This window comes from Lutra lutra, chromosome 7, assembly GCF_902655055.1.
Source record: "Lutra lutra chromosome 7, mLutLut1.2, whole genome shotgun sequence".
NCBI classification, from domain to species: Eukaryota; Metazoa; Chordata; class Mammalia; order Carnivora; family Mustelidae; genus Lutra; species Lutra lutra.
This window is the reverse complement of record NC_062284.1, coordinates 139,603,886-139,616,766: the sequence shown is the minus strand read 5'-3', so window position 1 is coordinate 139,616,766 and position 12,881 is coordinate 139,603,886. Positions and strand designations below refer to the sequence as shown.

General features: G+C 38.6%; 1 protein-coding gene across 5 annotated transcripts in view; it reads right to left on the bottom strand.

The window, feature by feature from the left end:
- Nucleotides 1–281: 281 nt before the first annotated feature.
- Nucleotides 282–12,881, bottom strand: part of VRK1 (VRK serine/threonine kinase 1) — a 74,722-nt gene continuing 62,122 nt past the window's right edge. The window contains exons 12-13 of one of the 5 annotated variants that reach the window (XM_047736205.1): nt 5,150–5,237; nt 282–465 (exon numbers count right to left, since the gene is read on the bottom strand). In XM_047736205.1, coding sequence (XP_047592161.1) covers nt 434–465; nt 5,150–5,237 — 120 coding nt within the window. In that variant the 3' untranslated portion in view covers nt 282–433. Of the gene's footprint in view, nt 466–3,479; nt 3,894–5,149; nt 5,238–12,881 lie in introns of those variants that run through there. The other 4 variants (XM_047736201.1, XM_047736204.1, XM_047736203.1 and 1 more) reach the window with 4 other exon arrangements.

Here is a 12,881-nt window from a genome sequence, read left to right as displayed (position 1 = left end):
CAATGCAATCCCAAGCTTATAGCCACAACAAATGGTGTATTTGTATCACACAAAAAGAGACCTTTATTTTAAGGTTTGTATATCTGCTTAAAGGTGAGGAATTTGCCAAGCGTTTCTAAACACTCGGGACAACGGACAGTGATTAGAAGGTAACACCATGGCGGTTTTTCTTGTAGCTATTGCAGAGCCTCTAACACATACAGCTCAGGATAAGCTTAAAGAGAATGACCTAAAGATTTTCAATCTTATAAATTAGCCTTTAATAAATTGTACACAGTATGTACTTAATAAAAAAAAGTTTATATTTTTCAAAGACATAGTTATTTCATGGTCAGCCCCATCCTCAAAGACTCACATGAAAATATAACATTTAAAATAGAAAAAGAGGAATAAGTCAAATGACAGGAAGAAAAGTCGATTTACAGCATCTGATTTACTTCTGGACTCTCTTTCTGGTTTTTGAACCTTGAAGAGAAAAAACAAAGAAATTCTAATCATTAACTTATAAAAGCTAAAGAAGAGAAATACAAGCATTTCCATAGATACTTATTTGTATTTAAAAATCTAATTGACTATGATGATTGGTGGAGATAAAATTCACACACAAAGGTAAGGGTTAATAGCCTGAAAATCTTTGGAAATTGTGTCAATTTTTTAATATGTCAAAAAATATGCTAACATCTACCTTTCAGTCTTAAGTCACAACAGAACTCTCCCAAAGGTAAAAAACACATCCAATTTACAAGGGCACTGAAATATTTCTCCCCAAAATTTTTATTTGCAATTTAAAACAGTATGTCCTAATGTAACCTATAGCAACAAGACAGGCATTCATTTCTGGGAGGGAAGTGATGAAGTAATGCATATTTCTGAGAAGCAAGGAATAAAATGTGTTGCTTTTTAAAGCCTGTTACCTATACTCTTTAGGCGGGAGAGCACTGGGCCATTCCAAGACATGAAGTCTTTTCCACTAGGAGTTAAAGAGACCCCAACTGAGTAGCCTTCTAAAGAAACATCACACCTGATCCTGGTCTTAGTACCTTATGACAGTTTCTATCCAACTACTCCTGAGTTGGAATAAATCAGTGATTCTTTACTGGGGGCAGAGTTCTGAATGGGAATTCCACACGGGAATTCCACCTCACCAAGGAGACTCTGTTACCACCCAGCACCCCCACTCTACCTCAAGGCAAGCACAGCAGTCGGAAGAGTATGTGTAAGCCTGATCACGGCTGCCTAGTGCTGGCAAACAAAGTGTGCCTTCCCACCGCCTCATGACTCCCTTGGTCAGGAAAAGAGCAACAGGACCAGGGTGAGGGGCAGCGTGGTCGCCCATAGTTAATCTATGAATGCACTAAACAACAGATCAATACTTTTCTCCTGAAACGTACAAAACATTCTTTGAATCTAGGACAAAATACTTACCGTACATCTAATATTATAAATTCTAAAGGTTTCCTGTTTACAGGCTTAGTTAGTTACTTTGTGGAAGATCAGTTTAAAAATTAGTGTTTTTTTATTTTTCCAAGTTCCAGTTTTTATTTAATTGCCATATACTTCAATTAAAGCAAACTTCAAATTTACATGGATATTTTTTTCCTGCCATTGATATGCATAGCCTATGCTATGGTTTAAACTTTTGAGCTTTTTCTTCAATTTTTGTGATAGATAAAAATATATCCCAAGGTAGATTTCTAATTTTTTATTTCAAGAATTTTGAAATTAATTTTGCACAGAAATCTAAGAATGTTGTGATGGGCTAAGATGGGGTGTAATAGGGTATCACAAAATCCAGGTCAGTAATCAGTACTATAGTACATCTTCATTTCAATAAAATTTGGAATCTATCGTCACATTACAAAGGGCACTTAACAATAGCTATCACCATGTTCAAGGAGTATTATTCTCATTAACATCCTAATTTGTCATTTTACTCTTAAATACCACTGCTGCTTATACCTTGCAATCTAGATTTAAAATTTTTCACTGCAACTAAAAACACTACCTGGAATTTATTATATAATCAGGATTCTACAATGTGGAGTCTTTGCTGCAGGTATCAATTCAGTATTTCCTCTAATAATTCTAACTGTGGCAGAAAAAATATTTTTCCTCTTCTCATATATTATGAAAATGTACCCATTTTCATAATGTATTACTACTGTAAAAGACTAACGTGTAAAATTTAAAATCTTTTTGAAAAAGGAAAAGCATAAGTCTGGATACTCTTGTATAATTTTATTAATGCAAAAATTTAAAACAAGTGGGAAGTGTCTTTGTAGTGTGCCGTTAAAAAGATCCCTTTTTTGACCGGATCATAGATATTCGAGAGGTAACTGTCAATTCTGCTTCCCTCAGATTTCTCAAGAATGGACCAAAATTCATGTTCAAATATAACATTCACAAGAGAAGGTTGTGGATTACTGTCCATTTTATGAACGGGAGGGACAAAGCAGCTAGCCATAAATATCATGGCTACATTAACTAATTTTTAGTACAATGAAGTACTGGGACAGTTCTGAAATGCCAGAATATGCATGGTTTTTAAGGCTTATCATTTTGTGGGGGAAAAAATTACTTGCAGCAAATAACCAAATTTTCTCAATTGGTAAAAATTATGCCTTGCATAAAAATAAAAGGATTAGAGGCCTCTGTTCTTCTTGAAAACCACCCCGTCACCCCCTCTCTTTCTTTGAGAAAACCTACACAATACACATTTTGAAAGCTTTCAGAATGTGTTCTTACACAATAGACCCCCAACTAGTCAAAATGAGTTTAGGTGTATCAAGAAAATTATCCGCGTTTTTAAAATGGTCTAAATAGACATTAAAGGAAAGTTGCTCCCATTTTGCCAGGCACAGCATTCTGAAAGATCACACAGTGAGAAAAATCTCTTACCATATTGTAAACCATAAATTGTGTTTGAAAATAAAATTGTTAATGAAGAAACTGACATTTCTAAAGCTGCTGCTGTTAGAGGTAACCATTCTTGAAACACGTTTATGACACAAAATCTTAAAGCTCTAGAACACAGAAGTCACTGAATTGTATTATAGATTTCCTTAAAACAAAATTCAAACATAATAATGCGCCTCCTCCTTCAAGTTCCTTTAAAATGATGAATACAAATATATATTTTCATGAACACTGGCCTTTTTTTTTTTTTTTTAGAAGCAATAACATTTTACCATCTCAGGTAATATTTCTCTCATTTATGAATATTTAGACAGTAAAATACTTTAACTAGCCCTAAACTTTAGGAGAAAGGAAAAATTATAATAAGAAGAGAAATAGTATTTAAGTAAAGCAATTTGGAGTTTATATGAATAAGGGAGAATTCGATTATTCTCTATCTTCTTTTTGTTTAAATTGAAACAAAAAATCTGGATTGTTCTCCTTAAATATGCAACGGGGTCCACACTCTTCTTTTGTTATTAATAAATAAAACGAAAATACTAATATATTTTTTCCCCGTAAAAACCAGCAACGTAAGGACCTTAAATTAAAATTTTAAGTATAAAAAACATTTTTTCATAATTATAGTCCAATTTTAAAATCATTGATGTATCAAAACAAATAACCCTGATGCTCACTAAAGCAAAGTTCAGGTAACAAATGACCTTCAGGCAGTCAAAAGAAGCATGAGTCTTCTCCACGCACAGCTGTGAATTCACTCTGGTCTAAATGGGTTTCAACCTTACTACCACAATGTGGGCCCTTTGCTGAACTAAAACTGCCCTTTTAAAAATATAAGGGATTTTTTTTAAAGTAAGAATATTGCTCTATCTTTACAAATGCTCCTTGATTTTGCTCCCACTCACTGTCATAGCTGCTGCTGCTAGCCTCTGGCTGAGACAGGCTTCCACGCACTGCTCCTCGGGACTCCTCACTTCCTAATAACAAAACGAACAAGAAGGGAGGCGGGGAGAACAGTAGGGCTTGGAAAATGGCTGCAGGAGAGAAAAAGGAACTTCTTCAAAACCTTTAGCCTCCAGGGTAAAGTTCTATCCTCCCTCTCTAGATACCCCCAGGATTCTCTGCGGTGAATTCGTGTAAACCTAAGGATGTTCTAGTCATACTATACAAGAAAGACAACGCTAACAGAATTGAGTGCAGAAGATTCTCTTTGAAAGTCAAATGTTTGTCTTCCACAAACATGCACAGGCGACACGATCAAAGGAAAGGTAAAATACCTCCCTAGCCTGATTCAACAGGGCACTTGGGCTTTAATGAAACTTTTACCAAAAATGAGCCTTCTCTATTACAAAGTGGGAAATGTTTCAGAACCAACAAAAGAATAAATAAACGAAAAGGCAGCGAGATAGAAAAGAAATCTGGAAAAAGAAAAACATGGTACTGCAGCCAGCACTGAATCTCTTCATTGCATCAAAGAAATTATCTCCTATGAAACCTAGAAACTGTTTTCCCTTTTCTGAGCCACCCAAAGGTGTGCCTACACACCCCGCACTGGCCATCTCCTAAGTGGAGCACACGGAAGGACGCCCAGCCCCAGCCCCGCTGTGCCCTTCGCAGATGTGGCCCTGCTGATGTCAATGCTGCCTCGGCTCCATACCGTAAGAGGCTTCACCACCAGTTTACGAACCATCTCAGAAATGACTTTATACTCTGCTTTTTGCTTCAAGGGCTTGGAAAAGTGATGATTGAGGCTTTAATTCCTTGAGTCCCAACTTGTTGAGAGAAAAGAAGAGGTGGCAGACTCAGTGAGGAGCACTGGGGTGGCTCAGGCCAGTAGAACTGGCAGCCACACAAGCCCAGATTGCACTCGTCTGATCCGGACCTTCCCTCGGATCCCGTAACGTGGATCAATGTGCAGAAATGGAGAGACGGTAGCCTGAGAGGTTAAGAGTTCCGGCTCTGCCATTTAAGGGCTCTGTGTCTTGGGCTCCCTCGATGCAAAAGCAGAGTAGCTTCCCACCCCAACTTTGTGATTACTGAGAACAGTAAACAGTACAATGTATGTACAAAGAACACTGTGATATGATACTATGCAAATAGAAGATCTTCTTGTAGGATATTTTATTATAAAATCAAAATGTTATGACTATAAGCTAACCCCTTACTTAGTGGAAGGAAATGAAATGTGTGTTTATATATGGAAAAAACTAATAGGCAAGACTGTTCAACTTACGGGTTTTTGTGGCCTCTTCTGTCTGTGTATTGGAGCATTCCATATCTTCAACACTGGATTTGGTGCTCTCCTCAATTCCTTTCTTGCGCTTGTTACACATAGATTTTTTAAAAGAGAGAGAAAGAGAGGTTCGGTCTGATGGTCAAATAGTAAATACACAAACTTGCCAGATACTAGTATATTTGTAAATCTATCAAGGTGTGGGTATAACGAAACATACAGTAAGAATACACACGACTACAGCGTGGTAGTTACCTAAGGGGAAGGGACTGTGGATAAAGAAAATGGGACAGTTAGTCTGAACATCAGCTTGTTTGTTACAACCACCTCGAACTTTTTACCCTTCTTACAGTTCATCATTGACAGCCTAACCAGCAGAATTGATGATACAGAAACTCTCTTTTAAAAGCAAACCATTTAACAAATTTGGTTTCACCACTCAGGCCAATGACACTTACTCTCCCCATTTTACAATGTGTGTGGCGTATGCGGGGGGAGGTGTGGTAATCCACTTGATAATGGGAAAATATACACCTTGTCCATATAGTGTATCACTGGTTATACCCTACCAATCAGTGGTAAAATTCTACTCATGAATCAATAAAGACAAACTTCCAATAAATGTCTTCGTTTGGTATACTTCTCATTAAAAGTTTAAGGGGGGACACCTTCCTGTAAAGGAAGAGTCTTAAAAGTACACAGCTCTCCTAAAATCTCAAAAACAGGTTGGGTTTTCCACCATCCCCTCAAGCTTTTCCAACTTTCTATTTATTTTTCTAGTTAAGGGTTACTTAGGAGTTAATGCTTATAGTCTGTCACCAGCCAGCCTTCCCAAGTGTTCGTTCAGTTTCTTTTCATTATTTTCTACCACTACGACATTTTCTAATTCAGTCCTGTGTGAAGTTTTTAAATTACTCAACACATCTACATGTAGGAATGACTACGGAAGAACTCAGTAATAACTTTACAACTTTGCATTTCTCCTATTATAGCTTTATCCCATGTAGTCTCAAATTTAAATGTGTTAAAATCCAAATGATAACTCAAAGCTTCCCTGGGTTGCCCAGATTTCATTTAGGAAATCCTCTCATCTGTCCCAAATTTCAGGTTCACAATGCACCAGAAAGTCCTCGCTTCTATTTTCTAACAATTAATATTAAGTTGAACTTCATCTGAGAATTTCCCTTGCTTCAGGCCATTCTGCACACTGCCTGCTGACAGCACACCGCTCTCCTGCCTGATGGCAACCGTGGATTCTGTTCCACAGAGAGCTGCATGGAAAAGCTCCACTCTACTCAAACCGCATTACCTTAAAACCCCCAAATGGTCAAAACTGTTATTATCTACATATTACAAATAATCCCACTGTTTCAAAATATGCTTAAGGTGGCCATAGAAAGACCAGAGCTCCAAGATCCCCACCATGCTCCTTAAGAAAAGGCTTCACCCAGACAAAAATAACTTGACTAACCCTTAAGAACCTTCAGAGGCATTCATTTAGCAGATTTGTATATGGAGGTATTGCCTCTCAAGAAGAGCCGTTCAGAGTGGCTGTAACTTCATATAACTGATGAGGGAAGGGGAGAGTGCCTTACATCTTTCTTTTCCAAAGTGTTGCTTCATGATTACCATCTAGACCCTGCTGGGCTGAACAGATTGGTTCGATAATTACATACAATAACTGCAGTGGGCAGGTAACCCTCAGCTGGCACAGGGCAGCTCCCCTGTGAGAACTTCCATATGCAAACCGCACTGATGGAGTGCATTAGGTACATCTTTCCTGCCGGTGCACAGGCCTGATTAACGCCAGCCAAGACTCCAAGGTTAGCATGTCAGCAGATTTGTGATGCATTAGGCAGGAATAAACACAGACACTTTTGTTCATTCGGACCAAAATTAAGGAGGAATATTTCACTACTATATTGCTTTTCATACAGGAAAGAATGCATTTTCTGATTTTAAGGAGGCAGATTTTTAAATGCTCATTATAAAGGGAGCTCTCCAATACATTCTACCTAAGAGCCTAGTGCATTCATCTTGTTCTCAAGCTTATTTAATAAAAAAGAGCTATCTTAATCTACATGCAAGTAAATTACATAGGAATGAAAATCAGCCAGTATTCAACCAACCAAAAAACAAAAAACAAAACCAAAAAAAACACCCGTATTTTAAGCATCCATGCCATAGGTAAAGTACTGAATTTCATTAGGCCATACTCTAGCTGGGTATCTCCTGCCCAACTTTTCTAAGAATGTATTTAGTTTTGACAAAAGGGGCCCATGTCTATAGGAAAAGACCAGTTAAAAACAAAACAAAACAAAACCAAAAAACCCGTCACGTTTAAAAGCATCTAAGCGTGTTACTGATTCTATAAGGCAATGAGTAAAATTCCGAACAACCCACTGGCAGATTCTTTCTCCTGATTACCTCCTAATGCTTCACTGTGTTATTTGTCAACATCTTGGGCTTCAGATCGTGTATATTTGGGTTCTTTCTGAACAGAAAACGGCTTCAGAAAGGGACTACGTGAATCTGATTCTGTCATGTTCCACACCAGGTCCCACAAAGTGCCTCTGCATTTATAAGTGAAATCAAAATATTATACGACACACCAGAATGACTTATACACTTAGAATAGAGTTTCCTTTTAATTCAACACAGCTAAGATATCTGCAGAAAATTAGGTTTATTTCAAAGGGCATTAGCGTATGTATTACACATTGTATTTCTGAAGTGTTCAGATATGCTAGGCTAAAATTTAGTTAATTAGCAGCTTCTCACTTCCAGCTTAGAAACAGGAAGACAAATCAGCTAGATGCATTTGGACTGATAATTTACTAATAGTCTAAACACTGACTAGAGACCACTTAGAGACTTAAAGCTGTTTTAACAGGACAAACAATAAAAATCTTGTGAGGCAAAAACCGAAGACCCGTTCATTCTTTGCTTCCCAGGTCACACATCAAAAGATCACCTCTAGATGCTTTCAACAGCCTCTAAGAAAAGCCAATCAGATCCACGGCTATATCAAAGGTGAGTAGTATTTAGGACTGTTGTTGGCTTTTAACTCTTTATTACAAAAATCACAAATGTTTACCATAGAAACTTTGAATATACAGCCTAAAATTTCTAAATGTTTGGTACTGTACGTGTGTCGATGAACAGAGAACTCTAAATACAATTATTTAGAGACTGACTGTGCCAGTTTGTCTTATTTATTTACTTAAGGCCACCTGAAGTCACCGTGCAAACGGTACGTACTTTATAAACTAATAGCGTTATTTACTTAAGTTCCTACATTCATTAATAGCAACCAAAAAAAACATTATTTGTTACTCGACAGTAACTAAAAAACCACAGAACACATATCTTCTATGAAAGCAAAGCAGACACGTGTGTTACACAGTACTAATAAAACCAGTGGAGTTAGTTAGAATTCACAATGGAGGCAGAAAACGCGGAGGCTGGAGACAGCAGGAGGCTAAGAGAACTGGCTCAGTGTTTCTCAGCTGGGGTGGGAGAGACTAGAACTCAGAGCCCTTCGCTCCTGCTCAAGGGGCCGTCTCAGACCGACGCCGCCTCCCTTACAGTTCCTGGCGGCTGTGCTCTCACGGTAGTGCCTCGCTTCCGAAAGAGGGAGAGTCCACAGAGCAGAGCCTCGTCCGCACTCCTGCTTCCCGCTTCTGCACGTACTCCCAGACGGCAGGGACGACGGCTCCTCACCTGTGCAGCTCCCGTGGGGCCTAGCATGGTAGTTTACACAGAAATACCTACGGGGCTGCAGCTGCCGAGCAACCATTCAACTAGTGTCGTGATAATGAAGAGATGACTTCCTATTTCGCACCAAGCCTTCTACAGCCTGTGTGACGTTTAAGTGCACATTAAGTCATTACAGATATATTTTGAGAAAAAGCAGGAAAAGGTCAGACATAATCAGAGAAAGGAGAAATGAAAAGATGGGAAGCAGGTCAGGAAGTGAGTGACTTAAAAAGAAGAGCAGATTAATTTGGCGAATAATCTAAAAATATTCTGCTAGAATGCATTAAAGTGATTTATTATTTTAAATGAGTTCTAGTGATAAAGGCTGTAACAAGAATCATGACTATTACAACTTCCTTCCGCAGTAACACGGGCCTTCACGTTGCCGGGGCAGAGAACCCACCACATATTTACTAAGCACCTACTGTGTGCCTGGCAAGGTCACGGGCTACATTCTCAAGCTGAAAAATACATGCTAAAAAAACAGATTCAAGCAAAAGAGTAATCTTAGTTTTTACCAAAACATTAAACACATACACATCAAGTTTCTACAACTGTTAAGTCCTGGAAGAAATCACTTCAGGCTTCTGCAAATCATCGTAAGGAAGCATCCAAGGTAACACGTGCATGAACGCCATGTGGTGCAGTATCGACGCACCGTAAATGGAGCCCATGCGGGACTTCATTTTATCTGCAGTTGCTGTTGCTATTTGCTTACGTTCAGATGTCCTGTCAACACGTTTAGCTCATCTACTCCGGAAGTAGGGAAAGCAAGTACAACTCATGAATTCCGCTAATTGTTAACAGGTCTGGGGGAAAGAGTTTAGCCAAAGAAAATGTTTCCACATGTGACTAACAAAGTTTGGAATACTGTGTTCTTCACTAGCTCAAGTTCTCCACTCCTAAGATACCATGAGGAATGAAGAATTTACTGTTGTTATCCGACAATGAATTAATGCTATCACGTGTACAAAAGTGAACTGCCAGGCGACTGTAATGTGGGAGACGGTCTATGAGGAGCTGAGAAGGTGACAGTACAACACGTGTGGTCTTTTGTGGGGGAAGGGCATAGATTCCAGTGGCCCCGATATGTCACACCCACAAACAAGCTCTACTGTGTGTAAAAATAAGGGACATCTGGGGGGTAGTATTTCAACCTCTGCCTCACCTAAACTCTGAAGAAATGAACACAAAATAAGTAATATTTCAGCAGCAACAGTGACAGAGCCTCTCACCATAACCATTGGGAACTGGTGGCCAAGAAGAGTCAAACACTGCTAGAAAGCAGCATGGGGTTCCTACGCACCCCTGAACCATAGTGGGGAAAAGAATATGAGCAAACACCATTCAGAAATTTTTCACCACCAACCTTCAATTTATAAAATATAAGTAGGAAGCTTGAAAAGAAAGACTGGAAGAGCCCCTGGAAAAGACCTTCCCTATTCCCACACAGTCCCTCAGCGAAATCAGAACATGTGATTCTGTTTCTTCCCTGGAGTAGAAGCCTGGAGAAAGGGCCAAATAACCATAATCATTCAAGACTAATTATTTTCAGCAATAAACAATGATTTACCAAAATAGATTACAAAAGAGAAAATGAATAAAGCATAGCTAAGAGAAGAATCCCCAACGGGGTTTCTCTTACTTTGGGTTTAGATTTTACCAAATTTTGGCATCGTCTGGCCAGGAAGGGAATGGAGCAGTTACTGAGGAAAGACACATAATCTGACCTGCAGTACCAGCTGAGCCATGGCTCTCCAGATCCAGAGTATGAACTACAGGCAAGGAAAGTCCCTTAGCAATGCCAAACCCTCAAATCCAATCTCTGAGGAAAAACAAAACAGTTTCATCAAATGGGAAAGCCAAGGATTCACAAATACAATAATCTGTTAAGCCCACGTAAAGCTATTCTATTCAATATTAATACGACCCAGAGAAGAAGCATGCCAACAAAGTTAGAATCCTTGGGGACAAAAAGAGAAGATGAAATAAATGGTCATAGCATGCAAAAGACAGCTGAAGATTCCACGCTGAAAGAAAACACAGTACTCCCAAAAGAAGAAAATCTTATAACATGCACTGGAAGCTTAAAAAAAAAAAAGAAAAAGATTTTAAAAACTGAGTAAATGAGAAATAATTTTAAAAAGAAAATGAGGTTACAAGGAAACTGCACAGCCAATAAATAGAATAATAATCACTACAGAACTCATAAATATATTAGAAACATCAAAAAACAGCAGACAGAGCTGACAACCAAATGACATGAAGGGAAGTTCTGTGGTAATTACAGATAATACAAAAGAATTAAGCACTTACAAGAAAATAGCCATGGAAGATGCATATGATCTCTACACAGCCAGGAACAACTGCAAACATGACTGAGATACATGAAAGACCACCTAAATAAACACCCAGGTATACCATATTCATGGACAGAAAAGAATATTGTGAAGATGTCAATTCTTCCCAAATTGATAGAGTCAATACAATCTCAATCAAAATCCCAGAAGTATTTGTATAGAAATTAACAGGCTGAGTCTGATATTTATATGGAAAGCTGAAGGGCCAAGAATAGCTAAGACAAAAAGAAGAAGAACAGGGGCACCTGGGTGGCTCAGTGGGTTAAAGCTTCTGCCTTTGGCTCAGGTCATGATCCCACAGTCCTGGGATCGAGCCCTGCACCGGGCTCTCTGCTCAGCAGGGAGCCTGCTTTCCCCTCTCTCTCTGCCTACCTCTCTGTCTACTTGTGATCTCTGTCAAATAAATAAATAAAATCTTTAAAAAAAAAAAAAGAACAACAAAGTTGGAGGACTTATACCATCATCATGGTATCATTATGAAGCCAGGAGTTCAAACAGTGCAGCTTGGCAAAAAAGATAAGTGGGCCAGTGGCACAAAACAAAGTTTCTAGAAGCAGACCCAAACACATATGGTTACCTGAAAGTCTGCTACCTGTTGTGGGGACATTACAGACTGGTTATCCATAGGAGGTAAATAAACATAGACTTATACCATGCACAAAATCAGCTGCTGTGAAATTATGGACTTGAATATAAAAGATAATATTTCTTGATAATAACAGAATATCTTCACGATCTTGGTAGACAAAATTTTCCCAAGATAGAATACAAAATACTGATATATTAGGCTTCACTAAAACAAAGAACTTTCTGTTCATCAAGAGATATTACCACATTAACAGAATGAAAAGATAAACTACCAACTGTTAAAAAAAAATGTGTAATACATAGATTGTATATGTACAAAGTAGTCAAGTCTGGCGAATCAAAAGAGAACTGACAACCTCCCCCTTTTTAATGAACAAAAGAATTGAAATGTACCTTACAGAAAAAGGGCAATGGAGACGGAGAGGGATATGAAAAGGTATTCAAGATCAATATTATAAAGGAGATTAAATTAAAACCACAAAGAAACACCAGTACACATCTACCAAAATGGATAAAATTAAATATAATGCAACATCTAGTGTTGACAAGCAACTGCACCTCTCATAAGCTGGTGGTAAGAGCATCAACTAGGACAGCTGCTGGGAGAAACTGCTTGCGGCACCTACGAAAGCTAAACGTAAGTAAGCCCTCTACCCCAGTACTTCTGCCACGGATAGAGCCCACTTGAAATAAATACATGCAGTTCCCAAAAGAAATTACAAGAATGTTCTTTTTTTTTTTTTTAAAGATTTTATTTATTTATTTGACAGAGAGAGAGAGATCACAAGTAGACAGAGAGGCAGGCAGAGAGAGAGGAAGGGAAGCAGGCTCCCTGCTGAGCAGAGAGCCCGATGCGGGACTCAATCCCAGGACCCTGAGATCATGACCTGAGCCGAAGGCAGTGGCTTTAACCCACTGAGCCACCCAGGCGCCCCTACAAGAATGTTCTTAACCAGCATTACTACAACTGCCAGAAACCAGAACCAGTATAAACGTCCACCAACAGAAGAGATCAAGGAATTATG